This window comes from Elgaria multicarinata, chromosome 9 (assembly GCF_023053635.1).
Source record: "Elgaria multicarinata webbii isolate HBS135686 ecotype San Diego chromosome 9, rElgMul1.1.pri, whole genome shotgun sequence".
Classification (NCBI taxonomy): Eukaryota; Metazoa; Chordata; class Lepidosauria; order Squamata; family Anguidae; genus Elgaria; species Elgaria multicarinata.
The window spans coordinates 86,592,255-86,619,819 of record NC_086179.1 but is presented as its reverse complement, the minus strand read 5'-3'; the positions used below and the strand labels follow the sequence as shown (position 1 = coordinate 86,619,819).

Sequence of the window (27,565 nt, the reverse complement as noted above, 5' to 3'; positions counted from 1 at the left end):
AACTGTGCTGGTATTTCCTCCCCCAATGCACCTGCTACTCAGTGGGCACATGTGAATGAATGCAACTCAGTATCTGCCATGGTGATAATGCAATCAAGTGCTATAAACGAAAACATGGTGTCACAACTGCAAGGGAAGTCAGAGGAAATTGAAAGGTCACGTGAGCAGAGTTCGGTCACTTTATAACGTGAATTTGGGCCACATGTCACTTTGAAGTGCCTGCATTGCACTAGAAAGGGGAGGGAGATAAGCCTTGCTGCCTCAGGGTTTTTAAAAAATATTATTTAATGCATTTACACCAGCATACAATTCAGGTCCACCTTACTTTAACCAAAGAAAAGGTGTTTTTTTTTATGCAGCAAGTACATAACGTCCACCTTTATCCTCCTCTCCCCTACACATACACACACACACACACTCTCTCCAAACCAACACAAACGCCAATACACACCACTTTCATGCAGCACCTCTTGTTATGTCCTCAGGCACAATTTCCTACCACCTAGTTTGGAGTGCTCCTTACCTAGGAGTAAACTCTATTGAAATTAATGTCCCTTTCCTCATGTGGCGCAGAGCGGTAAAGCAGCAATTTCTGCAGCTGAAACTCTCCCCACGGCCTGAGTTCGATCCCAGCGGAAGCTGGTTTCAGGCAGCCGGCTCGGGTCGACTCAGCCTTCCATCCTCCTGAGGTCGGTAAAATGAGTACCCAGCTAGCTGGGGGAAAGGTAATAACGGCCGGGGAAGGCAACGGCAAACCACCCCGCTATAAGGCCTGCCAAGAAAACGTCAGCGAAAGCTGGTGTCCCTCCAAGAGTACTTGCACGAGAGGTTCCTTTCCTCCTTTCTTCTGAGGATATACTATATATATATAGTTATCAGGTAGTAGAATTTTGAGGCAAGGAAATGAAAAGAAATAGGGGAGTAATTAGGAAGCCTTGAAAAGACATTCCGAACTTTTATTTTTATTTGTTTTACAGGAGGTGTGGAGAGAAGCAGCATTGATCTCAATCTCCATTCACTGGGCAAGGCAGGCAGAGAGAGAGAGAGAGAGAGATTGAGAGAGAGAGAGAGGAGGAGGGTGTTTTATCGCATGCTCATTACTGCCCACTTACAGATGTTCGCGCGTCCTTTTGACGATGCCCTCTGCCTCCTGCGCAACCCCTGCTCCTTCTGGCCTTCTTTCCATCACAAAATAGACCCTGGTAAATTCGATGGGTGTTTTTGTTGTTGTTGTTATACGAAATATTCTGCCGTTTCCTCATATTCCGAGGTACTTTCTCAGAGTTATTTTTGAGTAAACATTCATAAGATTGTGCTGTACATCATGGTTTATTAATTTAGGGTGCAATCCTAGGCATGTTTAGACAGCACAAAAGCTCTACAACACCCAGCATTGCCCAGCCCATCATGTTGACCGGGGCGTGCTAGGAGTTGTAGGATGTTTATGTCTTAACATGCATAGAGAGCCAGAGTGGTGTAGTGGCTAAAGTGTTGGACTGGGAGTTGGGAGATCCAGGTTCTAGTCCCCACTCGGCCATGGAAACCCACTGGGTAACTTTGGGCCAGTCACAGACTCTCAGCCCAACCCACCTCACAAGGTTGTTGTTGTGAGGATAGGAATTGGAGAGGAGGGGGATTATGTATACCGCCTTGGGTTCTTGGGAGGAAAAAAGGCAGGACATAAATGCAATAAAATAATAATAAAATAAAATAAATAATTGCATCCTTAGTGATTAAACTAATTTAGTGTGCTTTGCATGTTTAAATAGAAAAGTTCTACACCTCCCAACATGCTCCAGGAGTTGCAGGACTTCTTTCATGAGATTGCACCCTTAAGATTGCAGCCTAATAACATGGAAAATTCACGGGGAGTAGGCAACTTACCATTAATTAGAGTGAGGTGGCTATTTCAGGCAGCTGATTTTGCATTAATTAATTTCTTCTTATTATTGTATTTTTACTGTCATGGAGGGGGAAACATGCATGTAGGATTTTCTGCCTCAGGTGCCAAAATAACTTGACCAGCCTTGGGCATTATGCTCCTTGAGTTGGGGTGGCCTCAAACCCAGAAGTGTCCTCACAGGAGTTCCAGATTGTCTGCTGTCAGAGGCAAAATACTGATTTCCAAAGCATTTGAGTCTAATTAAGACAAAAGAAAGATTTGGCTGGTTCAGCTACTGAAATAATTCCCAGCATGAGTCCGGTTGCCTCAAGAGAAGAAGAAGAAGAAAGATGGCTGTTCAGGAAAACAATCTCTTCAGACATACTTTGTTTTGGTTTTAGTTTACAGCAGTGTAAACTAAATTCCCTCTCAACTTGTTGTTGGATATAGCTGAACCCAAACCTCAGGTGTTTTTTTTTACAATGAGGACAGATCTACACATACAGCCAACCTTGTATTTTTATAGGCCAGCTGCTGCTTGATTGAGACTTGCGCAGGGTCTCCACTACTGCTTTAAAACAGTTTATAACAGCAGTGACAACTGTTGGGGCCCAGGACACACCTGCTTTAAAACAGTTTATAACAGCAGTGACAACTGTTGGGGCCCAGGACACACCATGCACAGTTTTCAAAACATTGGAGGGCAGAAGAAGCTGCAGCCAGAAACATTTTGGGGAGATGAAGGCACTTAACCCTTCCCTCACCAATCTGTTTCCCCAGAAGTCCCCTTGCTGCATTCCCCCAAGCCCAGGTCTCAAGCCTGTTTTTTCTAAACCCAGGTCTGAAGGAAAAGCAATTGGTGACAGGAGGTGCGAGTGGATTGGTGAAAGGGAAAGATTAAACACCTTTCTCCTGCCCAAAACTTTTGTTTTTTTTTTGCTACAAGTTGCACCCTCCTGGCCCTGACTTGCACAGAAGTAACAGCCAGGCTTTTACAAAGACGCAAAGTTGAGACAGAAAGACCCTGTTCAGAAGACATGCTAAGCCATGGTGGTTAAGCATTTTGAGCTAAACATTGGGCCTCTTCAGACAACATATGGTTAAGCTGCTAACCCCTTTGCAGCAAATGGTTAGGCCCCATTCAGAAGACACCTTAAACCATGGCTTTAACCATGGTAAGGCTTTTTGCTTTATATACCGTGGTTAAAGCTGTGGTTTAAGGTGTCTTCTGAACACAGCCTGGCTTTCTGGCTTAACCACCATGGTTAAAGCCGTAATTTAAGGTGTCTTCTGAACAGGGCCTAAGGCTTGTTTAAACTGTGTTGGACTGGGAGTCGGGAGATCCGGGTTCTAGTCCCCACTCGGCCATGGAAACCCACTGGGTGACTTTGGGCCAGTCACAGACCCTCAGCCCAACCTACCTCACAGGGTTGTTGTTGTGAGGATAACATGGAGAGGAGCAGGATTATGTACGCCGCCTTAGGTTCCTTGGAGGAAAAAAGGCAGGATATAAATGCAATAATAAATAAAAAATAAAATAAATAATGTTCACACAACACACTAAGCCACGTTGGTTTAGCTCAAAATGCTTAACCAACATGGAATAGTGTGTCGGCTGAACAGGGTCAGTGAGGCTTACCATGCCGTGTGAACCATGACTTAGCGTGTCGCGTGAACCATTCCTAACCATGGTGGCTACATAACCATGGTTTACACACGCTCACTAACCATTTGCTGCAAAAGGGTGAGCGGCCTAACCATGGCTTAGCAAGTTGTGTGAATAGGCCCATTGTGAAATTTCACCCTGCATAAAATCGCATAACCTTCCAGACATGTAGGGAATGAAGCTGTACTATAACCACCTAAGCCAAACCCAGTGTTGTTTTCCTGTTACCCTTCCCTAGGAATACTGCCTTGAGACTCACCAGATCCACTCAGTTGGTGCAATCAGTGCACCATTTTTCTTCTGCCTCTTCCTTGAGGTTCAGGCTACCAAGATCTGATAGTTACCTTGAGATACTCTCTCCTGTTTTTCTTACCATTTTGTAAATGTGTATTTCTTTGTACAAAGTTGTGAGCCACGTTGAAGGTTTTGATTGGTAGAAAAACAGGATACAGATGTAACCAATTTAAGTCCTCCCACCTTTTCGTCACATCCACACAAGAGCAAATCAAAAATAAAATTTCTCCGATTAAGGTGGTTTAATTTGATTTATTGGAGGAAAATCATTCTCAGTATCCCTTAAATTATCATTATGATAGAAATCTTGATATGTATACATGATTGTCAAGGCAGAGAATAATTTGCAACATTGCCCCATTAACAATTTGCCGCATCGCAAACTCCTTACGCAGGTTAAACGTTTTGCAATGTCTTGTTACATGCATTGAGTAAATACACAATTTCCCTTCTCCAGAAACAAGGATGGTGTTATGAAATTGAACCAATCACAAGACTTATAATATTAGGCACACTGACATTCCAGGATTAAATTTGTAAGCTTTTTTTTCCTTTTAATTTTCTTCAATAAAACATGCTTGCATCTTTGTTTTTTGTTTTTTAAAAAATTAAAAATAATACAGAGATGTTTTGCAGTAAGTGCTATTTTAAGAGTCATTCCAGGTTTTTCTCTCGGAGTAAACTGAGCTTTTAGAAGTTCCAAAATGAATAAATATGAACTGATTCCCAGTTAGGAAACGTATTCCCAAACCAGCTCCAGTCACAAGCAATCGGTCACACATAACAATGGGTGGCTATAGATGGGAATGTAGGTCCACTGAACTGGGAATGGGGGCGTGGATTTTCATTTCCATCAGCAACATGTGCAGAAAGCAGCTTCTGTACTTGTCGTATCAGGGCAAAATATGGCCACTGTCCACCAAGCTCAAACCAGAAGACCTCTACAGATGCCTACTTGGGAATGAATTCCATTGCATTTAATAGGACTTCCTTCTGAGTAAACTTGCATAGGGTTGTGATGAAGGTTCGCATAAAGCAGTGGACAAGTGAACTTCACTTTGTTCAACTGTGGCCCCAAACTGCAGCTATCGGGCCTGATCCTGCATCAATTTTAATGGGGTTCTTTGCAGGGGGAAAGGCGGAATATAAACGTAATAAATAAATAATGCATTCTTTAAATTTCTCCTATTGAAATCAGTTTATTTATTTAATTTCTATACTGCCCAATAGATGAAGCTCTTGGGGCGGTTCGCAAAAGTTAAAACCATAAGTACAGTGTAAAATATAATAGGATGGGAGTTTTAAAGTGGTTTACGTTGGATGGCACGTGCCAACTAAGATTCTTTCTCATGTCCTGCAAAAATTACTCAAGAGTATGTGTTGTAAGAGGTGCAGGGGAGAGTTTCAAAGGAACAAATGCTATAACCTAATCCCGCTTTTCTCTTTAAAGGGCTGAATGAATGACCTGCTATGCTCCAGTCAAAGCATTCACATTATTTGCCAGCAACGCTAGCATCTAACTGCACAATGGCCCTGTTCAGAAGACACCTTAAATCATGGCGTTAACCACAGTGAATAAGGCAAAAAGCCTTATGCACCGTGGTTAAAGCCTTGGTTTAAGGTGTCTTCTGAACATGACCAGTGTCACAGTTTGGGAGTCTGTACCTATGCAATGTTAGCGATAAGGGATAGGAATTTCCCATAAGGCTTCCCTCCAGCATTAAAAGAGCCTTAACTTCAGCTGGGTTAAGGTCAATGTAGTTGACTAACTCCTACGTGTGGATGGCGGTGCTGTTTTCCCCAGATTGGATTGCACTATACATGCGGTGCCTTGTGTTGTCTGAATCATTTGTCACAAGCACAAACCAATTGCTGTCATAGGAACACCCTCTGCATGGCCAAATTTAGGATCATCCAGAAAAGCCCTACTTCAAGTTTCAATTTATTCAGAAGCCAGATTGGCCTTCTTAAGCCTTAGCTAGACCTACCTTAAAATCCGTGCCTGACGAGGGGAGAGCCCGCGATGCAAGTATCGCGGGATCTCGCCCTCGTCTACATGCGAGGCACGATGGGCTAAAGGAAAGACCAGTTGCGTCTGCCATTTAACTTTTTTTTTAAAGGGGCTGGATGTGCACGAATGCTCGTGCACTGGGGTAAGTATTTTTTTTTAAAAAAAAATAGTTCTCCCCGCTCCCCCTGCCCCTGCTCCCCCCACCTTGCCCCCGATGGGCGCAGTACTCCCAGGGATCGCTGCGCCCCATGCACGGCTTCTCCCGGCTACGCGCAAGTAATCGCGCATAGCTGGGGAAAGCGGCGGAACGGGCTACACGCTCACGGTCTCCGGCTCAGCCCAAGACCGTGGGAAAAATTGGGCCAAAAGTGGTGCCCATTATCCCAGGGCAAGGGAGGGTCGATCCCTGCCTGAGCCCGGGATCCCCTGTGCATCATCTGGACACACAGGGGTGATCCCAGGTATCAGTCCGGGATAACCCCTCGTCTAACTAAGGCCGTTGCCACTCAAGAGTGCTGGGATGCCGTTCCATGGGCTATTCCTTGGTTTCCTCTCATATGATGATCTGCAGACAAGCAAAACATGCCTCTTTTCCATGTGCCTTTGGGAGGTAATCTTCATGTTTCTGGGTCTCTGCTGTTTTGATTGTTCAATTTTGTATATGGCTTTTTATTTTGAACCTTGTTGTTTGATCTTGTTTTGTTTTTATTTTACTGTGCATCACTTTGAAAGCACCAGCTAAAAAAAGTCTCATGAATAAATAGGTTTTGACAGGTCGCCACTTAGCCCACATTTAAAATGTTTGTGGCTTGCAGTTTGTGCTTGCAAGAAACAGTCCCCACAACTTCCCAGTGATGCAAGCTAGGGTATGCTGTAATGGAATACTCATGAATTTCTGCTCCTAAAACGAGAGTTGCATATGTGAAGTTGCGGATAAGTGGTGTCTGGAACAAGTAATAGGCTGACAGCCAGCCTAAACCCTAGATGTCTACATATGTTTGGATTGGGAACAATGTATAATTAAGCCAACAGTGGATGTTTCATTCACAACAACGAAATGTAATCATATCAGTGTGAAAATCACATGCTTGCTTAGCTGACAAGTGTTCTGAATAAAAGACGTTGTTATCTGGAAAGGCAAAAATAAACAGGAACATTTTGCTTAATCACAACTGCAATCCAGGATGGAAAAATCAAAGCCGCCAGCCATGTGCAGGGTGGTCATGAGAAATCAACCCTTGGGGCGTGACTGTATTGCACATTTAAACCAGTTTAAAATCTGTTGAACTTTTTGGGCCAGTGCTTGAACCAGGTGGGGAGTCTTAAACCATCCCATTTCTTTTCAACAAATACAACTGAATGTTTTGATTTGAAAGGAACTCATCACGCTTGCTTCTTCTATCTCCCACTTTAAATTTTGATTATGATTTCAAAGTAAAGAATCTTGGGTATTGAAGAAAGAAATGGGGTCAGTAGATAGGGTGAAATCCAATGGCATCCATCTGCCAGTGGAATGGATACTTTTGGCGGAAGAGATTCCCACTTCCCCTGCAGGGCAACCCCAAAATCAGCTCCAGAAGGTTGGGAGATTTGGACAGGGGTGTGTGTTCAGCAGGAGGAGAGGGCCATAGCATGAGTGGAAGCCCACATATTTGACCTTGGAAGTCACCTATAATTCTTATCACTCTCACAAGAACACAATTCCCAGAGTTTAATGTGGGGAGCCATGATAATTAGCTTGAAGCTGGTTACAATTTGTAGCACAGATTTGCCCAAAATATGGATAAATGATTCAGCCCTTTGTTCTCCATTGAAAGTTCAAAGCATGTAGAGTGGATTATGGTAACTTTGGTGGATCTGTCAGGTAGATCCATAGTCTTAGCTTTCTACACTTTTTTATTTTCCAAAGAAATCTGAAGCCCATATTTAAGAAGGGAAGCCCTCTTGTTTTAAATCCCCAAACAAAGAGTTTGACAAACTGCTCACCTTGAAATGAGGGAACCCAGTTTTCACATTACCTAGAGTGGGATGGCTTCTGCCACCTCTGAGCATTGCTCCTATCTTGCTCTAGGTAACATGCATATTTTCCATCCAAATTGTGAGGATGAATTCTTTACATACTATGCTGGTAAGGCCTGCCTCATTAAGATGCATGTTCCTAATAGAAAACCACAATATCCACCCTAACCGTGTGAGTGGCAGGTGATACCATCCAGGGTGGTGTGTGATTGCAACCTTGGTTGTGGTTGCAACTTAGATACTGCAACCCAGGCCTAAGGAGCGATACAACTCTTTATATTATTTTCAAGGACATCCCTCCCACTGTGTCTGAAGACAGAACAGCAAAGAGTTATGTGAATGATACTCTCAGCAATCACAGATTGCCACAAAGTCCTCATTCATTTCCAACCCCTTTCCTATCTCAGAAAAAAAGGAGAAAAGTGAGAGACAAATGGTTCAAGGAGACCTCCAATCAGGACAAGTTGTTACTCTCTCTTGTCACTGGGAAATAAGGTGGAGCGCCTGTTGTTGGCAAACATGGGAGGGACCTCGAGGAGTGGAACAGAAATTGGTTAATTAAAAACACATTTTCTGATCTTCGATGCTTTGCAAAGCATCCCAGCCCTTTGTTTGACTGTGCAAAACTGTTTCATGTGTGCAAATTTTTACGCCAGCTTGTTTTCACAGGACAGGACATTGTGCTAGATAACAGCAAACACTGAAGTCCAGCTGTTCTCTGGGGGGAAGGATTAAAAATGTGAATGGCTCGGAACTACAGCCTAGACTTGAGAAGTGGTTTTCAAATTTCCTACCCTGAGGATACATCTTCCATGTCAATTAGTTTGCTGAGAAACCTCTGTGGATTCCCCCCCCCCACAGAGGATTCCAGAGTACATACTAGGGAGCAGATGTAGGCCTGGCAAACCTAGGCATCACCTGCACTACCTGAGGGAGAACCTCTGGATTGGATCCAGACTTGGCCATACCTAAATCAGTGGGACTTTGGATAGTTGTGTCTAACTTAAGTCCCTTTGATCTTAATAGATTCATTCTAACGATGGCTAAATCTGGATTCAATGTCTTGAATGCTCCCAACTCTTATCTGAGCACTGCAAGGGATGAGTGGTAATGACAGGCTAATTGTCTTTTGGCTAGTTTGTTTTCACCTTTACTGATCTAATAAACAAGGGACTGCAGTTTAAAGATTAACACCTTGATGCCAACTTTTTGTGGCAGAGAATCTATGCTTGGAAAGCCAGAGTGATAGACAGTGCTGTGAGGGTTGTACCTCTTTTTTTTCCTTTTCATCCTTAGCACTTCTTTGCCGATTCTAGGCTGTCTGTCAGAACGCCAGGCTTTCTTAGCAGCCCCTGAACACTGACCACAAGGAATGAGATCTGCTGCTGCCCCTTATTTTAAAACTAAATCAGATGGAACCTTCCTGCGCTCTCTCTTCTCCGCAGGCACAATGGACCAATACATAGATAGAAGCCACTCTAGATAGCTGATGCTCTTTTATAAACCACAGTGTCCAAAAACAGGAGAAGATCACGTTCTTGTTAGCCATTGCCATGCTTTGTTCACAAAACATCAGCTTTTGCATTTAGCTAGAGTAAGGGATGGGAGTTATGGAACCAGATAGTCTTCACAAAACCAAACTTAGGACATAGAAGAAACCTAGGACTTTGGAATGTGTTTAACACAAAGGCAAAGCTCAGGAAGGTAGAGTAAGTGCCGAAACAGCATATGATTGAAAACGTGCAGTGCATCATTCATGCATTTAGTCCAGCAGTGATTCTCCACCTCCTCACAACATTTGGGGTTCATATTTCTGTTTTCCATCTCTTATGGAAGAAAATACCCCCCCCCCAAACCAAAGGAATAATGGTTCCACACATAAATATGTTTTCTGTGATGTAACAGGCTTACTCTTTCTCTGCCCACTTCCAGAGAACTTTATAACATTGGCCATAGCTAGATCTAAGGTTTATCCTGGGATCATCCAGGGTTCCCCCCTGCCTGAGCACTGGATCCCCTGTGTGTCACCTAGATGAACAGGTTTGACCCCTGGACGATCCAGGGATAAACCTTAGGTCTAGCTATGGCCATTGTTTCCCACCCACCCCAAACAAAACAAAACTGGGGGATGGAAGAATAAAATCACTGAATGTTACATCTACTGCATCCTAAGATAAAACAAAGGAAATGCACGTATTTTGGCTTATTGGACCCTGAAACGTAGAATTGGTACTGTTTAGATTGTCAACTATGGATATATCTGTCACATAAAGAATTAGCCTTAATTAAAGAGGTTTTATCCGAAGGAAAACAGGGACAATGAAACTTCTCTCCATTTAAAAGGAACAATTAAGCAGATCACTCGACTGCTATAGGATTTTAAAGTGTAACAGAAACTTATTCTTAACAGACCAAAAAAAAAAGGAAAGGAAAGAACATGTACAGCCTTTACATTCTAATGTCTTGGGATACAGGAAAATTAGAAGCAGTAAAGGGGATAGGGAAGAAAGGAACTCTGTAACACTGTCCCAAGGAAGCTCATCTGGCACAGACACTGGGCCACTTCAGAAGACACCTTAAATCCTGCTGGTTAAGGCTTTTGGTTAAGCAGAGGGTTCAAGATGTCTTGCACAATGCGTTTTGCTAAAGCCTGCTCACTCACTGACCATAGCCTGCAGCAGTGTTAGTGGCTCTAACCATGGGTTGAAGTGTTGCATGTGACAGCACGGCTTGTGGTTAGTGCTAACCCCAGCGAACCACAGTTTCACTAACCACAGAGCCATAAGAGTCGTCTGAACAGGCTTACTATAATCTTTTCAGAAAGATGTACTTATTTCCCCAGTTATGGCCCAATTGCTGTAGGCTGCATTCGTGATGTTCTTTCTAGGCTGTGAGGGGGAAAATTATGTTTTTGTGAGATGAACACTTTTCATATTGCCTTGTTTTTAGATTATGTTTTTATGGTGTTTATTTTATTTGTATTGTTGTGCTGATTATGGTTTACCTAATGTGCTGCTTTTAATAATGTATTAGTTTTAAATGTTTTAATTAGTTATATTTATTTTATGGCGTTTGCATTTGTGTTGTACCCTGCCTCGATTCAGAGGGAGAGGCGGGTAACAAATAAATAAATTTATTATTATTATTATTATTATTATTATTATTATTATTATTATTATTACATTGATTGGGTTTCCCCCCCTTGTAATATTGATAAAGGATTTCTGTATTGTGTGTGTAAGTTGCTTCAAGACTGCTTTTTATAGTGGGAAGTAACACACAAATTTAAATCATCATTAGATTTAGTTCCTGGATTAGGACATAATTCAGCCAAAATTAAGCACTTTCTCTTCTATTAATTTAATAGGAGGAATGTAAAGCATGTGCACAACTTTCCCATTGTCACCAAGGGGCATTGGTAGTGCTTAACTCTGGCTGAATTGCACCCTGATATTGGTTTACTTGCTTACCCCATCTGGAGGATTTGACTAATCTGTCTTTTGAATCAGCCAGGGACTTTATTTATGATTGGAGAACTTTCTTCATGTTTCCTCTTCTGCTTGTGGCACTACAATCAAGATTATGTAGGCTGATTTCGATCAGCCTTCCCCAACCTGGCGCTCTCCAGATGTGTTGGGACATAAAATGGCCATGCTGGCTTGGGATGATGGAAGTTATCTCAACACATCTGGAGGGGACCAAGTTGGGGAAGGTTGATCTAGATGTATTCTGGAGGAATTATTTTCAGTATTTGTTTATTCCCATTTATACCTTAACCTGTCCCAAACACTAGCCTAGAACATTCTTCCTGACATTGTGTATCTTCAAAGAACACATTATGTGGGGGAGCATTCAAACACTCTATTTCTTATCCTTCTTTGCAAAAATGTTATAGCACAGCAATAGATACATCACATGGGACGTTTGTTCCTCTGTTTCAGTTCTAAATCCAAAATATGAATTTTAGGTTGTACAGATTGAAACTGTGGGTGGGGATACTACTGTATGTAATTAGGTATTCAGTTTATAGAATAATCCTAGAGTTTAATTCTTACTTATAGTAGGGATGTTTTATGGAGTCAAGGCAGCATAATGGGATGTTATTGTAATTTTGTTGCTCACTCTCCCTAAATCCCAACGCTACCCTTTGGCAGAATGGTATAAAAGGGGCTCCAGGAAGAACCGTAGTTTCCCAACATGCTGCACGCCAGCTGGTGTTATCTGTTGCCAGATTTATAAAGTGATATGTCTTGTGTATTAAGTAACCACAATGTAAAAATCAGATGTACATTTGTGCATCTTAGGAAACTCCTGTGAAGTCACTGGAGATCAAATTTCTGTTTAAGGTAGAATATAATATGGTGGCTGCTGAAAGTTTCTGGAGAAAACGCGTTCAGTAATGGCTCCAAGCCTCACTGCAAATCATGAACAGCCCAGGACTCAGACCTCTCATGGGTAATAGCTTTATGGAGGCACAACTGACATAAGGCCTGGGCTGACTCTGTCAGGCTTCTTTGCTTAGGGAAACAGCTCTGAAACTGCCTCTTCAAAGGCTCAGGAAAAAGTAAATACGTTGATGTTTTTTACAGCATGTTTCTTTGCTGTTGTCTAAAATCGGAAGTGTTTCAACAGCCTCCCCGGTTCAAGAGAAGCAACATACCTCTAAGAACCAGATACTGGGGACAAAGAAAAGGGGACAGTCATTGTCTTCCTGTCCAGCTCTGGTGCACCCAGAGCCGCTTGGCTAGCTGCTGATGGAAACAACATGCTGAATTGGATAGACGATTGCTCTGACCATTCTTACTATTCTGCCCGAGAAAGACCAGACTGGTACGTGCCATATGAAGTTGTCGTATACCAAGTCTGATCATTACCTATATTTAGTCTAGAAATTATCCCTATATTAACTGGCAGCAATTGTCCAAAGGCTTCAAACAAAAGTCTCATCCAAACCTGTGAGATCCTATAAACCTGGGTGCTTATTTGAGTTCAAAAGAGTGATTTTATGTTTTGGATCTCAGCTTCCACCTCTGCCTTATACTTAAGATTCTTAGGCAAGTTGCTTTTCTTTTCCTCTTACCAGTACCCCTTCTGGGAAATGATAGTTTTGTGACCAGTCATGCCCACCGTAGCAGCCATTTTGAATAAATACCCCAGCCCCCTTCCCCCACAGCAGACATTTTGTGAAGGTGTCCACCACACTGACAAAATTCCAAATGTGCCCACTGAGCTAACCAGGTGCCAACACTGAAACTTTATGTGTTCAGAGCATCTGCTGAGCCAATGAACTAGAGTTGACGTGGATATAGCAACAGGGCTATTGGAGAAGCATGACTCAGTGCGTTACGTAGAAGTGAGACACATTTATCTGAGGAAGCCCAATCCATCCTGAAGTTAGCATGCTGTTTAAGCTTTGAAATCTTTTGACACACAAGCATGTCGTAAGCGCATCGCATAGATAAGTAAGTGGCCCTGTTTGTCTCTGGCAGATTAGATTCATAAAATGTTCATGGGGAAATGGCTTTGCTGGGAATTTTAAAACAGGAAACAGAGCGCTCTTCTCAGGACCTGCTGCGGTCATCGACTGCCTACCATTAGGGTGACCATATGAAAAAGAGGACAGGGTTCCTGTATCTTTAACAGTTGCAAAGAAAAAGGAATTTCAGCAGGTGTCATTTGTATATATGGAGAACCTGGTGAAATTCCCTCTTCATCACTACAGTTAAAGCTGCAGGAGCTATACTAGAGTGACCAGATTTAAAAGAGGGCAGGGCACCTGCAGCTTTAACTGTTGTGAGTATCTACAAATAATACCTGCTGAAATTTCCTTTTCAATAGAACTGTTAAAGATACAGGAGCCCTGTCCTCCTTTTCATATGGTCGCCCTACCTACCATGGCTCATGCTGGTTTCCTACGATCAGGCTGGCTCACTTAGCTCAGCTGTATTCCTTACGTCTAACGTCCCCTGCTACAGCGCTTGGTGCAGTAAGCATTAAGAGCGATCACATATACTTATGCAGCCCTATCTTTTGGGGGTTTACCATGTGCTTCTATCTAAGATGATAACTGCAGGAGCTTAGAAAGGGAGAAATTTCAAAGGCCATGCCTGATATTTTGGTGTGCTGAGTTTTTAAAAGTTGCTTTGGGCATTTGAGATATGTGGAGAGGAAGAATAAATGATTTATTTATTTACAGTATTTGTATACTGCTCCTCATCCAAAGATTCCAGAGTGGTGAACAGCAGAATAAAAACACCATGTTAAAAAAAGAAAGAAATGGATTTTGTGTTTCTGCTCCTGGTTTTCAACCAAAGGAAGGAGCTGAGCATTCTCAGTGAAGGGACAGAATATATGTGCCTATGGGCCTTCCTGGAGAGAATAGGTCTGTCAGTCTTTCTTTGGATGAGGCCTGAAATCACAGGGAGAGGAAACACAAGCCGCTCACACCTCCACTCTTGCCGCTTCTCTGGATTGTCCGAAGAAGTGCTCAGTTTGTAAGCTGACTGCAAAATGCAGGGCATTATTTCAAAAAGTGCAAAAGGACATGGGACGTGTTCAATGAGAAGTACGATGCTCAGTGCTATTGGCTAGCCATGACAGGGAAATGGAGGCAATTCCTGATCAGAAGCCCTTTTTAAATGCTTTGGCTAGCCTGACCTTGTGATAAGGTACACAGCAATGGGGGCCAACTCATGCAACCATTGTGCCACAGTAAAGCCACCACTTGTTGGGTTGGATCCAAACTTAGTCATACTTGAGAGTGGAGCCATGGAAACCAATGGGACTTAAGTTAGTCATGGGTCTACTCTGACAATTGCCAGTCTTGAGTATACTCCAGTCTTGAGTATATGCCAGTCTTGAGTATACAGTCTTGGAGTATACTCCAAGTCATAATGTAGTGATGAGCTACATTATGACTTGTAGCTCATCACCTCCTAGCTAAACTTTTCCAGGAGGCAAAATCTCTAGCACACATGTCACAGAATGTCTGGGCATTCACAAGATCCGTTTCTATACCATGAAGGACAATTTGTGATGGCACCATCAGGTCAGTATGGTCACATGAAGCTGCTCAGAGTTCTAACTTTGAGAAGCACACGATGACTACAGCTCATCCAGCTTCTCAAATGGGACTTGTTGATCTCCCTGAGGGCTACTTCAGACTTACGGATATATGGGTCTAGGGAAACAAATACGAACAATTGGCTAGACTGTTATGGGATAATCACACATCCACAGTTATTTTGTTTGTACTCTTGCTGAACTCCCAAAAAATAAAGATGGCGTGGACAATCTACTGCTAGTGAGAGGAAGGCTTTAAGGTATGACTAAGGAGACAACAGGAATGGCTGGAAGGAAGCTTATGTGTGATTATCAGAGTTCAGCTGGAAGAATCAATCATGGCTTCCATTTTGTCTCAAATTGCACTGCCAAATTGCTCCCCCACCCTGCCCTTCCATACTCAAAGGCCAGCCTTGGCTGCAGGTTCATAACACCAGCTCAGAGTCAGACCACTGAATTGTAAATTTCCTTGTGAGCGGATTTTTCTAAAAGGTGGTCGAGGAACACAGTCAATTTTCACCATCAAGACCCAGACAAGTTTGCAATCCAATGTTAAGAACTAAGGAAAATTCTATATAACATTCCTTTGAAACCCTCTTGGCTGGAAAAGTTAATGCTAAAGTCTATATACGTTCTACTATCCCTGAACAAAACCCACAAAGCTGGAGATATGGGAAAAAAGAAAACAAAAATTAATAATGCTTGGAAATTACCTCTATTTAAATAATCCAGTTGAGACCTTTAGTTAATGAAAAAAGCATGTACTGTTACCTACACTGAGAACAGAGTAAATCACTGAGGAACTAATGTATGTGTCCATTAGTTAGAACATTCCTAGATTCACTGGCCCAGTACCAGATACTGTTAGATCTGTTCCCCAACTCTCTCCCTCCCCGCCCTCCTAGAGTCATTGCAGTTTGTGATAAATGCAACATTTCAGAATTGCAGTATAAAATATGGCCATTAAAAAAAATCCTTCTTTTCTTCTAGTCCTTCGCCGAGTTTGCAATGCAGGATGAAATCACCCGGGAGAAGGTTTGCCTGCCTGCCTCCTTGCCCACCTGGGCACTTTCCCCCATCTCTGACCTCTTCCTGAGGAGGGGGCGTGTTTGGATCACTTGGTCCCTGTGTGCACAGTTGTTACTGTGGTCTGCCTTGATCTCCTCTCGCCAACAGCCGAAACGCCGGATGAAGCTGATGATGCAAAACTACAGAGAGTGGATGGGGACATACCTGAAAGGAAAAACAACAACAACAATACAGAAGCCACCAATGAGCAAACATAATGCCAGTGTAGTATAGTGGTTAGAGCTTCGTATAGTGGTTAGGGCTTGGACCAGGGAGACCTGCATCAGAGAAGAACATTAGACTGTATGAGAGGGGTGTTGAACTTTTAAATTGAGGGCCAAATTACATGTTGGATAGGGTGACCCTATGAAAAGGAGGACCGGGCTCCTGCATCTTTAACAGCTGTATTGAAAAGGAAATTTCAGCAGGTGTTATTTGTATATATGGGGAACCTGGTGAAATTCCCTCTTCATCACAACAGTTAAAGCTGCAGGAGATATACTAGAGTGACCAGATTTAAAAGAGGGCAGGGCACCTGCAGTTTTAACTGTTGTGATGAAGAGGAAATTTCAGCAGGTTCTCCATATATACAAATGACACCTGCTGAAATTCCCTTTTCTATGCAACTGTTAAAGATATTTATGGTCACCCTAATGTTGGAGAAGCTCTCAGAGGCTGGACTCCAGTGGTGAGTAGGGCTGAAGACAAAACGGATGAGGCCGAAATACTGAAAATGCCAGGACAGTTTACCTTAAACTTCTTACTGCCAGTAACTAAGCCTTAGGGGCGAGGGATTCAACCTTTTAGAATGGGGGAAAGCTGCAAAAATATGGTTCGGGTCCAAAGTCCTTCCTCAGGGCTTATCCAACAAGGATTTTACAGTCGTTTGCTCAATGAAATCATAGGCAAATGACTGTAAAAACCTTGTTGAATAAGCCCTGAGGAAGGACGGTTTTTGTCTGCAACGCATAGGCACCTTCATTAAACCGTTTTCATACAAATAATATTTTGCAAAGACTATCCTTGGTTCCGCCCCTGCCTTCGGCTTGTTTTTTCACTCCCTCACGGGGTTTCCCTTCTCTTCCTGCAGGCCTTTGATAATAGTATGGACCTTTGTTAATGCACTGGATTTCTTTTGTCATTTGCTTCTTAATCTACTAGTTGTTTTAATATTATAGATGATTTAATTGTATGTATACTTTAGACATGCATTAGTATGTATACTAATGTATGTCAAAATTGCATGTTTTAATTTTGTAAAGCCACCTTAAGGCAGGATACAAATGACGATGATAATAATAAGCTGGGAAACCACCAAACCATTGGTGGCCGGGCCAGTGGAAGGGGTAGTGGACATCTAAGGATACCTAGAGGGACGGAGTCGGTCCCCATGCCTGAGTTTCTGTACCACTACTTTATGATGAACAGGAGCTACTGCCCCAACAGTCCTGTGTTAACAGTCCTGTGTTAAGATCATGCCAACCCCTTCTGTCATGTCTCTCATGTTCTGAAGTCCCTGTGGATTTCAATGTTCCCACCAGCCTACGATGGGGAATCAGGGATGGAGAAATGCACAGCACCATGATGTCTGGATGTTGGACCATGTATGCTAGATGTTACAGGTGGGCAAAGAGGCACTTGATGCAGGGCTGCCATTATTTATTTATTTAATTATTGCATTTATATACCGCTTTTCCCCCCCCTCCAAGGAACCCAAGGCAGTGTACATAATCTTCCTCCTCTCCATTTTATCCTCACAACAACAACCCTGGGCTGTTGGTTGGGCTGAGAGTCTGTGGGCTCATCTACACCAAGCAGGATATTCCACTATGAAAGCGGTATATAAAAGGCAGGAGCCACACCAAGCAGGATATAGCGGTATGAAAGCGGTATATGGTATGTGTCAATGGGCCCCAACAGTTGTCAGTGCACTTCCATACCGCTACAAAGCAGTAGTGTGGCTCCTGCCTTTTATATACCGCTTTCATAGTGGGATATCCTGCTTGATGTAGATGAGCCCTGTGACTGGCCCAAAGTCACCCAGTGGGTTTCCATGGCCATGTGAGGACTAGAACCCGGACCTCCTGACTCCCAGTCTAACACTTTAGCCACTACACCTCACTGGCTTTCTAGCAGATCCTTATGCATCATCCCGTTGAATTCTGCCCTCAGCCATGAAGCTCACTGGGCCAGCAACAATTTCCGTCTATTCTACCTGACAGAGTCATTGTAAGGTTAAAACGAGACAGCTCTATGTATGTTACCCTGAGCTCCTTGGAGGAAGTGTGGAATTAAAATGTGGTAATGAATTATTGTAATAATGGCAACATTCCAATCCTCCTGCAGAGCTCGAAAGGAGTGCAAACAAAAGTTTGGTTCCCAGCCAGTCATTCCTCGGGCGCCCGGTCTCTGAAGGGGAATAGGAAACGCAATCGGAATGACAGGCCACATGTCTTGCTCATCCTCCCCACAGCTGTGGATTCAGTGGGGCGTGTTCGCTCCACCTGTGCCACCACCAGCTTCCCTGCAGAGATCAGGGGGAGTTTGTGCATTCCTCACAAAACGAACAGAGCCATTTAGTGCATAAAACAGCCTGCTGTCTTGCGTGAGGCCCGCACTGCAATTCTCTCAGACTTCACCTTTTCTCATATAAAGATATTTTTTTCTCAAAAAAAAAATTAAAAAATCCTTTCATAACTAGATTCATGATGCAAATATTCTTCATGCCTTATTGCCTCTTGCAGTGTGGAATCAGAATTTTTTGCATACAAGCCACTAAAGTCTTTCACTATTTTTCACAGCTGAATTGGAATAGGGCAGCATGAGAGCTCAGATTAAAATGTCCAAGGATGGTCCCTTACAGTGATTACTTTGGGGATATGATGTGTGCATACAACATATCCTGGCCCTGCAGTCCGTGTAATATTTGAGCTATGCTAGCCACATGACCCAATCACGTTTCTGGCTGTTCCCATATTTTAAACACTAAATTGGCATAAGGATTAGCTAGGGTGGCCATATGGAAAGGAGGACAAGGCTCCTGTATCTTTAAAAGTTGTACAGAAAAGGGAATTTCAGCAGGTGTCTTTGTATGCATGCAGCACCTGGTGAAATTCCCTCTTCCTCACAACAGTTAAAGCTGCAGAGTGAACAGATACAAAAGAGAGCAAGGCTCCTGCAGCTTTAACTATTGTGAGGAAGTGGGAATTTCACCAGGTGCTGCATGCATACAAAAGACACCTGCTGAAATTCTCTTTTCTATACAACTGCCAAAGATACAGGAGCCCTGTCCTCCTTTTCCATATGGTCACCCCAGATTAGCATTTTGGATCTTGTGAATGTGGGTCCAGCTCATGATTCAACATGTTTCGGGGCAATGCACTTTCCAAAGATAGTTCAAGGCATTTGGAAGATTGGCTTAAATGTTCAAATGCACTGGAAATAGTCAAACAGAATAGACTGTGTAGAAAGTGGCCAGGGAAATCTACACATGCTTCGTAATCTTATGAATATCTACTCAAAAGTAAGACCCTTTGAGTTCAATTGGACTTACTCCTGGGTTAAGGGTGTACAGGCTCACCAAGCAAATTTAACTGGGTCTCTTGGTCCCCATAAACTGAGAATGTGCAATCTCTCTCTTTGAAGTTGCCCGGGTCAAGGACACATCGGTTATGGGGTAACAAGCTCTTCCTCAAAGAAGCTGGTTTTCTACCATTCGTCTTCTCACTGAGAAATTCAGATGAGCTGGAACGCAGCTTGGGCTGCTGAGTAGCAGCGAACTTGGAGAAGAAAACTCAACCATTCCCCAAACCAACTCCTTGTTACAACATTCCTTTGCAAATATTTTTAATTTGCTTTTTCTAAAAAAATAACTTATCTAATAGTCACTCATAATGATCAGATAGGAAAAATAGCTCCTAAGGTTTTAGGATGAAATGCTTTAGAAGTCTTCGAAGTTCTTAATGGAATAGTTCTGTCTTAAATTGCAATAGCCCAAAGAGATTCTTAATGTACCGACCTGGTTAATCAATTGCTCTACAGCCTTCTGTCGTCTGTTAGTGTATCTGGCTATTGGCAAACATTCGAAATAATATTTGCTTTATGCTTCATTCTTCCCCAATGTCTCCTTTGCCAAATAGTATTATTGTTCTCATTTTAGCATGTGTAACTATTCAAAAGGAGGGGGAAAGGAAGTCCTCCTCCTTCCAGAAATGGTGAGGAGTAAGATTTTCTTCTGGAGCTGCACTCAGATGCTAGGTTCCAAACAGGAATAAATCTTAAGGTATTTATGACATGAGCTTCCTACAGGACTCAATTGTTGACAATATACCAGTGTGTGAATGTTTTCCCTCTAGAGAGGAAGCAGCACGTGCAGATAGGAGGTGCCCCATCATACGTGACAGTTGTGTGGCTCCGAGGACCACCTGGGAGACATGTTGTGCTTTTACGAGCAAGACAATTTGGCACTGGGTTAGATCCTTATGTTCTAGGACACAGAGTTCAACATTAGAATACTTTAAATTGTTATGTGGTAGAGCACATGCTTTGGATGTCAAATATGCCAGGTTCCCTCCCTGGCGCCTCCAGCTAAAAGGACTCTTCAGCCTGAGACCCTGGAGGGCGCTTCCAATCAGACTGGACCATACTGGGTTAGATGTGCAAATGCCCTGACAGCATAGGGCAGCTTCCTATGTTCCTGTGCAGTTAAGTTACTGAAGATTCAGGCCATCCCTACCATTAGGCAGTGAGGTGGCTACTTTAGCCAGTGGATGCTGGACAGTGGTGTAACACCCCCCACCCCCAGTTATTCCCCCTGAACTCCCCAGCCATTTCCATACTCTGGAGTCAGGACCCTGATAGTGGCGATGCTTGCTTGTTGCTGTTCTGTGCTGGCCGTCTTGCTTAGTGACCATCCCTCAATGTGACACAGTCAGAACCACTGGGAAATGCCCCTGACCAGGTGAGCAGGCAGAGAGAGGCAGGCAGCCCAAGCGACACACTCCAACAGGTGTCACATGTGCGTACGCGTTGCTCTCCGCTCACATGGGCCCCTCTTCTGTGGTTAGGTTCGATTTACCTGTCATGGCTAATAGCCTCCAATAGCTCTGTCCAACATGCCATCGCCTAATCCTTTAAATTTAAAGCAATCTAATTTTGTAGCAGTGAACTCCATAAGTATTTGTGGACTCCACAATATCCGCCCAATTTCTATTCCGCCCAATAGCCGGAGTTCTCTGGGCGGTTCACAAAAATTAAAAAATTAAGGCTGTAGGGGGAGGGCCCCCGATCCCAGACTTACCTGCTCCCGGGATTGTCCCTATGTGTCTAAATGGAAGCATAATGTCCTGGATGGGAGGAGGGACGTCATGCCCACCATTTTTTATTTTCTTTTTTAAAACAGGAGCTGGAGCACACTTGCGCTCAGCACAAAAGTAAGTTTAAAAAAAAAAATCCCCGCTCTTGCTCCCCACCCACATCCCCAATGGCCCTGGACTCCACCTGTTCCAGCTCTTTCCCTCTGCTGACCCCCTCTACTCGCAGGGAGGAGCGAAGCCAGGACAGGCTCCCACACTGCCCGCGGTCCTCGGGACTGTCCTGGGACTGCGGGTAAAACCGGGATCCCGGGGAAATGGAGGGATCATCCCTCCCTGCTCTTGGGATACCCTGTGCATCATTTGGATGCACAGGGATGATCCGGTGGGGGAAAAACCCAGTGTAGAAAGGGCCAATGACTCCAAATAAATTTCATTTATTTATTTATATTGATATCCCACTGAAGTTCTTGAAGCGGCCCCTTCGCTGTATATACCCTCTAATAGAGGGCTCCACTGACTGCTTACTAGCTCATTTTTACCAGCATTTCAAGCATTTCCACACTGCAAATGGCTCAGAGCAAAGCCATCCTATCACGTTATTCCATCAAGTGGGACTAGCAAAGGACTGACAGGAGGAAGACTGGATGGAAAGGTGCTTTAACCTAGGTTGACTGTTGTTGACAAGAGGGTCAGCTATAGCAGAAGATGATCAGCAGATGATGGCCTCCACAGGACCCCTGACACCCAGTCTAAGATCTGACAGCCAGGCCACTTGGCTGACATGTACTCACAATCTTTCCTGGCTGTTCCATCAGGTCGTGGGTTGGCCAGGCTGAGGGAGTTTGACACGCTAACGTTGGAACTGTCCAAACTGCTGCCAAGATGTAACTTTCTCATGTGTCTCACAACTGCTGTGGCATTAAAAGCTTGCTGGAAAAGAACAGAGAAATAAATAAACGGCTGTTGGTTATTGACAGGACTTCTGACATTTGGTGAAAAAGAATACGTGGCATCACAGGGATCAAACAAAATGAACTCTTTAATCAGGTTGGGGCCTCGCTGTCCTACCAAATCGTTTCGGGTTGAATGTTTTTCTAATGGCTACTTTCTAGATATACCTTTTCCTTCAGTATTATGTGGAAATATACATGCAATTCATAGTTAGAGGTCATAAATAATATGTATATTAGAACTGGCAGACATTTTGCACCCAAGTGCTAAAGGTTTAAGGCCACACATAAAAAGCTGTGGTATCTCATAGCCACATAAGGCAGACTGTACAGTGCCAGCTACAATTGAATGCTGCTTGGGCATCTCACAGAAGGACAAAAAGTCTCCACAACTCTGCGCATCCCCACTTACCAATTTCAAAGTGTCCATTACTATGTCCCATGCCCCCTCCAATACTTTTCCCCCCTTCCCATCCCCTTCTCTAGAGCTAGTGTCCATCTTCTACAGCATTCATGGGCACAATGCCCGTCCCCAGTAAGGCTATCTAAAGTAGGAGTAAGGATGGGATGGTCAGTATCAGTACACTGCTATCCCCCAGAGAAGACAACCTCCTATCTGGAAATTGTGTGAGATGGCAAGTGAAACCTAAACATTAGATACAAATTTATTAAACACCAGAAACTACTTCGTAGTTACCTCCACTACAGAGTCGGTTAATTAGGCTAAAGTTCCATCAAAAGCAAAGGGATGTATTAGTTTCAACCGCCTTAAATGACACTGATTTCATCAGGATTTAACCTTGATTTACTTTCTTTGGATCAAGACTAGTGCCAAATAAATACTTTAGTCCTGAAATAGATACAGCTGGAAAATATGGTTTTGAAGTAGCAGAACTGGAATTGTCTGGGGTAGGATGGAGGTGGAGCCTGGAAAATACTGTTTCCCTGATCCCCCCTTGAGTTTTGTCTTTGTAAAGCCTAAACAGAAAGAGAATGGAAAATAATATGGGTCCATTACTATCTCTGAAGACCTTTCCCAGGGCCCAGCTCAACAGCACTTCTTCACAAAAGAATGGCACCACTCCGCCAAGCTAAACTTTCCAGCTGAAAATAAGCATTCTTTTGAAAAGAGGTGGAGAAATTTCCACATTCAGCTCCAGAAGAGACTCCCTTATAAAGTTAAAAAGTCAGCTCTTCCCAACCGGCCAAGCTGTTGAGAACAAGACTACTTACTCTCCATTTGCTTTTTGCAAAGTTCTTGCGAATCTGAGCACTGACGGATTCGTGGATATTTTTATTGAGGGCTGTGTCACCAGCAATCCTGAAAAAAAGATAAGATAAGAGACATTTGACAGGATGTTTGCATCAGAATAGTCTTTTTTTTTAATGATCTCTCTCTCTCTCTCTCTTTTCTTCTTCAGACTACAAGAATAGGGTGCAATCCATTTCTGTTAAAATCAGCTTAAGTTTTTTACCATTGACTTCACTGAGAGATGATAATAACCAAGGAAACACAGACTTATGCATAAGTTTACATTCAATTCACTATTGAAGAAACTCCATCCTATTTCCCAAAGACTGAGCTTAACAAAGCCCTATGCAGATTTCAGTCTCTACAAAGCTTTTGTGTGGCGAGGGATAAGGATCATGCTGGCCTGGCCTGGCTCCTGGCATGTTTGCTCTGCTCCCAGGCCTGACTGACATTTATACTGAATTGGGCTTTGGCCAGCTGTAATCCAGGTGAGGCAGTCCAGGTGCTGAACTAGTGTCTGGATTCAGCAATGGGCTGGATGAAGGCAAATAAATTGAAGTTGAATCCTGACAAGTTGGCGGTACTGTGGACAGGTGGTTCCAATGTCTGGGAACTGAATGTGCAACCTATTCAGTGGAAGTCCAACCTATGGAGTTGGACTTCCACTGAAAAAGCAGGTACACAGCCTGATGGCACATGCCCAGGTAGGCTTGGTGGCATGGAGTACCTTCGACCAGCTTTGGCTGGTTTACCAGCTACAATCATTCATGCACAGGAATAGGTTGACCGCAGAGATCCATGCTCTAGTAACCATTCAAATGGATTACTGTAATGCATTGTATATGGCCTTGAAGACAACCCAGAAGCTTCAACTAGTGCAGAATGTGGCAGCCAGAATTTTAACTGGTCCACCAATTCTAAAAGAGCTGCATTGATTATCTCTTTGCCTCTGAGCCCAATACAAGATATTGGTGCTTACCTTTAAAGCCCTAAATGGCTTGGGTCCCAGTTACCTGAAGGAACACCTCTTCCTATACCTAACAGCTTTAGATCTTTCGCGGAGGTTTTTCTCCAAGTATGTCTGCTAGGAAAAGTACATTAAGTAGCAGCAAAAGAAAGAGGATTCTGTGTGGTGGCTCACTGACTGTTGAATATTTATTATGGATTTATTTAAAATACGCCCCTCCACTCAATTAGTGCTGGAGTTGATTAATAATAATAATAATAATAATAATAATAATAATAAACTGTAATCTTTTCAGCACCAGGTTATAAGCTACTTTATTACCCACACATTTTAAGTATTTGTGTTAGCTGCTCTATTGTTTTAACTGTTTTACTTCATTGCTGTTTTTCTTGTATTTTATTTGGGGATGGTTAAGTCTTGGTCATGCCCTTTGTATCCTGCTCTGGTATCTGTATGGATGGAGGGTGGTTTAAAAAGGTTTTTTAAAATAACAAATAATAACAAATACTAATACTAATACTAATAATAATAATAATGACTTCACCATCTTTAGTATAGCAGCATCACTATGTGGTGCTTTGCAGAGTAACATAAGCAAAGAAGTCAGGTCTCTACTCTTGAGCTTATAATCTAAATATATGCCACCATGTTGGAAGGTGATTAGCTCAAAAGCCTGTAGCATCGCTGCTACAAGGCAAAATAAAAAAAGGTAGACTGGACAGGAGGGAGCACGGGCTATCCAGCCAGGAAAAACCACAGCGTCAGTGGCCATTCCTTTGTCAAGCCCACCCCTGCTCCCTGCCCTGTGTTCCCGTGCTTACACAGAGCTACACCCATGGTGCCCTCGGAGCAAAGGTAAAAGTCACGGTAAATAGAGACGTTGATAACACACAGTTTCGGGGGGGATTCTGATATGGCTGCGAGTTGGCGGCTGCGTCATATAAACAACACAGCACCACTGTGCAGCTACTACGGGATTCATAGTGTATAGACACCCCCAGTGAGATAGGCCACAAAGGGAAGGAAGAGGCAAGGGTGGAGAGTGGGAAGGAATGAGAGAGCAACAGGTACATGTAGGCATACCTAGGCCTTCTTCTGTGTGGGAATGAGGGCTCTGCCTGCCAGGGCTTCAGCTCAGCAGCTTGCTAGACATTGGTGGTTTTCTTTCCTTCCATAGATGATGGAAACAATGTACCTTTAATGGACTCATGCTGGGCTAAAACCTGAAGGCAAAGTCTCTACTTCCAAGCTGAGGGAAAGCTCCACCTGTTTAAATTCTCCTGGTCATCCCTCTGTTAAAGGCATAGGAACCCTGAGAGGAAAATGATGGCAAGGCCCTTTCCTTGCCTGATCTCCAAATTCCATAGGAAGGGGATCAACACACCCACATCTCTTGTCCTGGTGGACTCCAATCGAACCATAGGACCATGTGGAACCACCAAGAACATGCCGTCAGAGGACCTCATTGACCAGGCAGGTTGGTGAAGGAGGCGCTCTCTCAGGTATCCTGGTCCCAAGTTGTTTAGGGCTTTGTGCACTAGTACAAGAATCTTAAACCTAGCCTGGTAGCGAATAGGCAGCCAGCTTCGTAGGCACTGTCTGCTTCCCTATTTTTTCCAGCCATGCTGTGCTTGGAGTTACGTGCCTGGAAATGGACTGACTGAAATGAGAATGTATTTATTTTGCTTGCTGGGTTGGCTCCTTGGGATTTTCCTTTCCTGGATCATGGCTAGGAGCCAACTTGAATTTCTTTCCTTCTGTCTCCCACCACTGGAATTCTTCAGGCTTGCTTCAAGCAGGCATGCTGAGAAGTTACACTTGCTTATGTGAATAAATTAAAGCCACTAGGGATTCACCAACAACAAGACCAGTAATGGGAGACTCACTTCCCTATTCACTATTATTAACTGTAAAGCATAAGAATAGCCAGGCTGTTTAAATGTTGATTGTTCCGGACAGTGTCCTACTAAGTTCAGTAGAACTTATTCCCTAGTACGTTTGCTTCGGATTGTAGCTGTCCAGTGCAATTCTGTGCATGTTTACTTGGAAATAAGTCCCACTGTGCTCCATAGATTGTAGTCTCTAATAAGTGTAGGATTTTAGCCTTAGGCAGCAATGCAATCCTATGCCCACTTACCAGAGAATAAGCCCCAGAGGTTAAATTCAGTGGGAATTACTTCTGAATAATCATGTATAGGATCAAACTGTTAAAACATTAACAGTGAATGCATGTCTGAAATGTGGAGTATAAATCATCATACAGTATAAATATAAAACAGACTTGCTATAAACCCTGTGCAGCTATGGCCTGATGGCACAAACAAAGCTAAGTTCATTGGGTATGGCTTATGGTCAGTGACCTGAACCTTCTTCACTGCTGGGTCACTGACTTTAAGTCCACCTGGCCGTCCAGGTGACATCTGAAGGATTAACTCAGGATCAAGAAGGTCTTTTGTACTGTTATTACTGGGGAGGTGGCTACAAAACCAGTGACACTAATTAGCACCTTCCCTGACAGTTTCAAGTGGACGACCGGAACGGATTCTCATGTTGAGGCCTGCCTGAGATGGCCAGAGGCAGCCATGAGCAGATTGCAGGGTTCAAGCATCAGAAGCAATGTTGCTAAGTCCAATCACAGTTTGTCCAGGTTCAGTTGATATAGCAAGCTGCAGTTGATCAAAAATGGAACCAAGAGAGCTTCCAAACTCCTCCTTCTGTCTGTGTTAAAATACCCTTAGACACACATCTCAAAATAGAAATGATCTGGTCTTTGAGATGCTTCCAGGTTGGATAGCTGTTGGTAGGTTGTCATGGATTTTCCTCTTGCAGCTCACAGGATGTCATTATTCTCAAGAATGGTTTATGGGTCACACTGAAATGTCTTTAAACAGGTTGTATGCAATACAACCCTTCTCCGCATCCCACCAATGCAACATATACGTTATGATGGGACAAGGGAGAGGGCTTTCTCTGCGGTGGCACCCTGACTGTGGAATGCCCTCCCCTTGGAGGCCCAATTGGAGCCAATATTGATTTCATTTCGACGCCAAGTAAAAACATGGCTTTTTAACAAAGAATT

At 43.3% G+C, this 27,565-nt stretch overlaps 1 protein-coding gene and 1 long non-coding RNA gene across 3 annotated transcripts in view; both read right to left on the bottom strand.

Moving 5' to 3' along the window:
- Positions 1-4,084: 4,084 nt before the first annotated feature.
- LOC134403796 (uncharacterized) lies at positions 4,085-14,694 on the bottom strand. Its single transcript, XR_010025836.1, has 4 exons — positions 13,762-14,694; positions 9,974-13,460; positions 6,345-9,828; positions 4,085-5,805 (listed from the first exon to the last, which is right to left on the bottom strand). It is a non-coding gene; the product is annotated as an uncharacterized LOC134403796 (long non-coding RNA).
- A 92-nt stretch (positions 14,695-14,786) lies between these two features.
- Positions 14,787-27,565, bottom strand: part of CAMK1D (calcium/calmodulin dependent protein kinase ID) — a 277,010-nt gene continuing 264,231 nt past the window's right edge. For both annotated transcript variants that reach the window (XM_063134288.1, XM_063134289.1), the window contains exons 9-11: positions 23,501-23,588; positions 22,109-22,247; positions 14,787-16,167 (exon numbers count right to left, since the gene is read on the bottom strand). In XM_063134288.1, the coding sequence (XP_062990358.1) occupies positions 16,049-16,167; positions 22,109-22,247; positions 23,501-23,588 (346 nt within the window). In that variant the 3' untranslated portion in view covers positions 14,787-16,048. The remainder of the gene's footprint in view (positions 16,168-22,108; positions 22,248-23,500; positions 23,589-27,565) is intronic.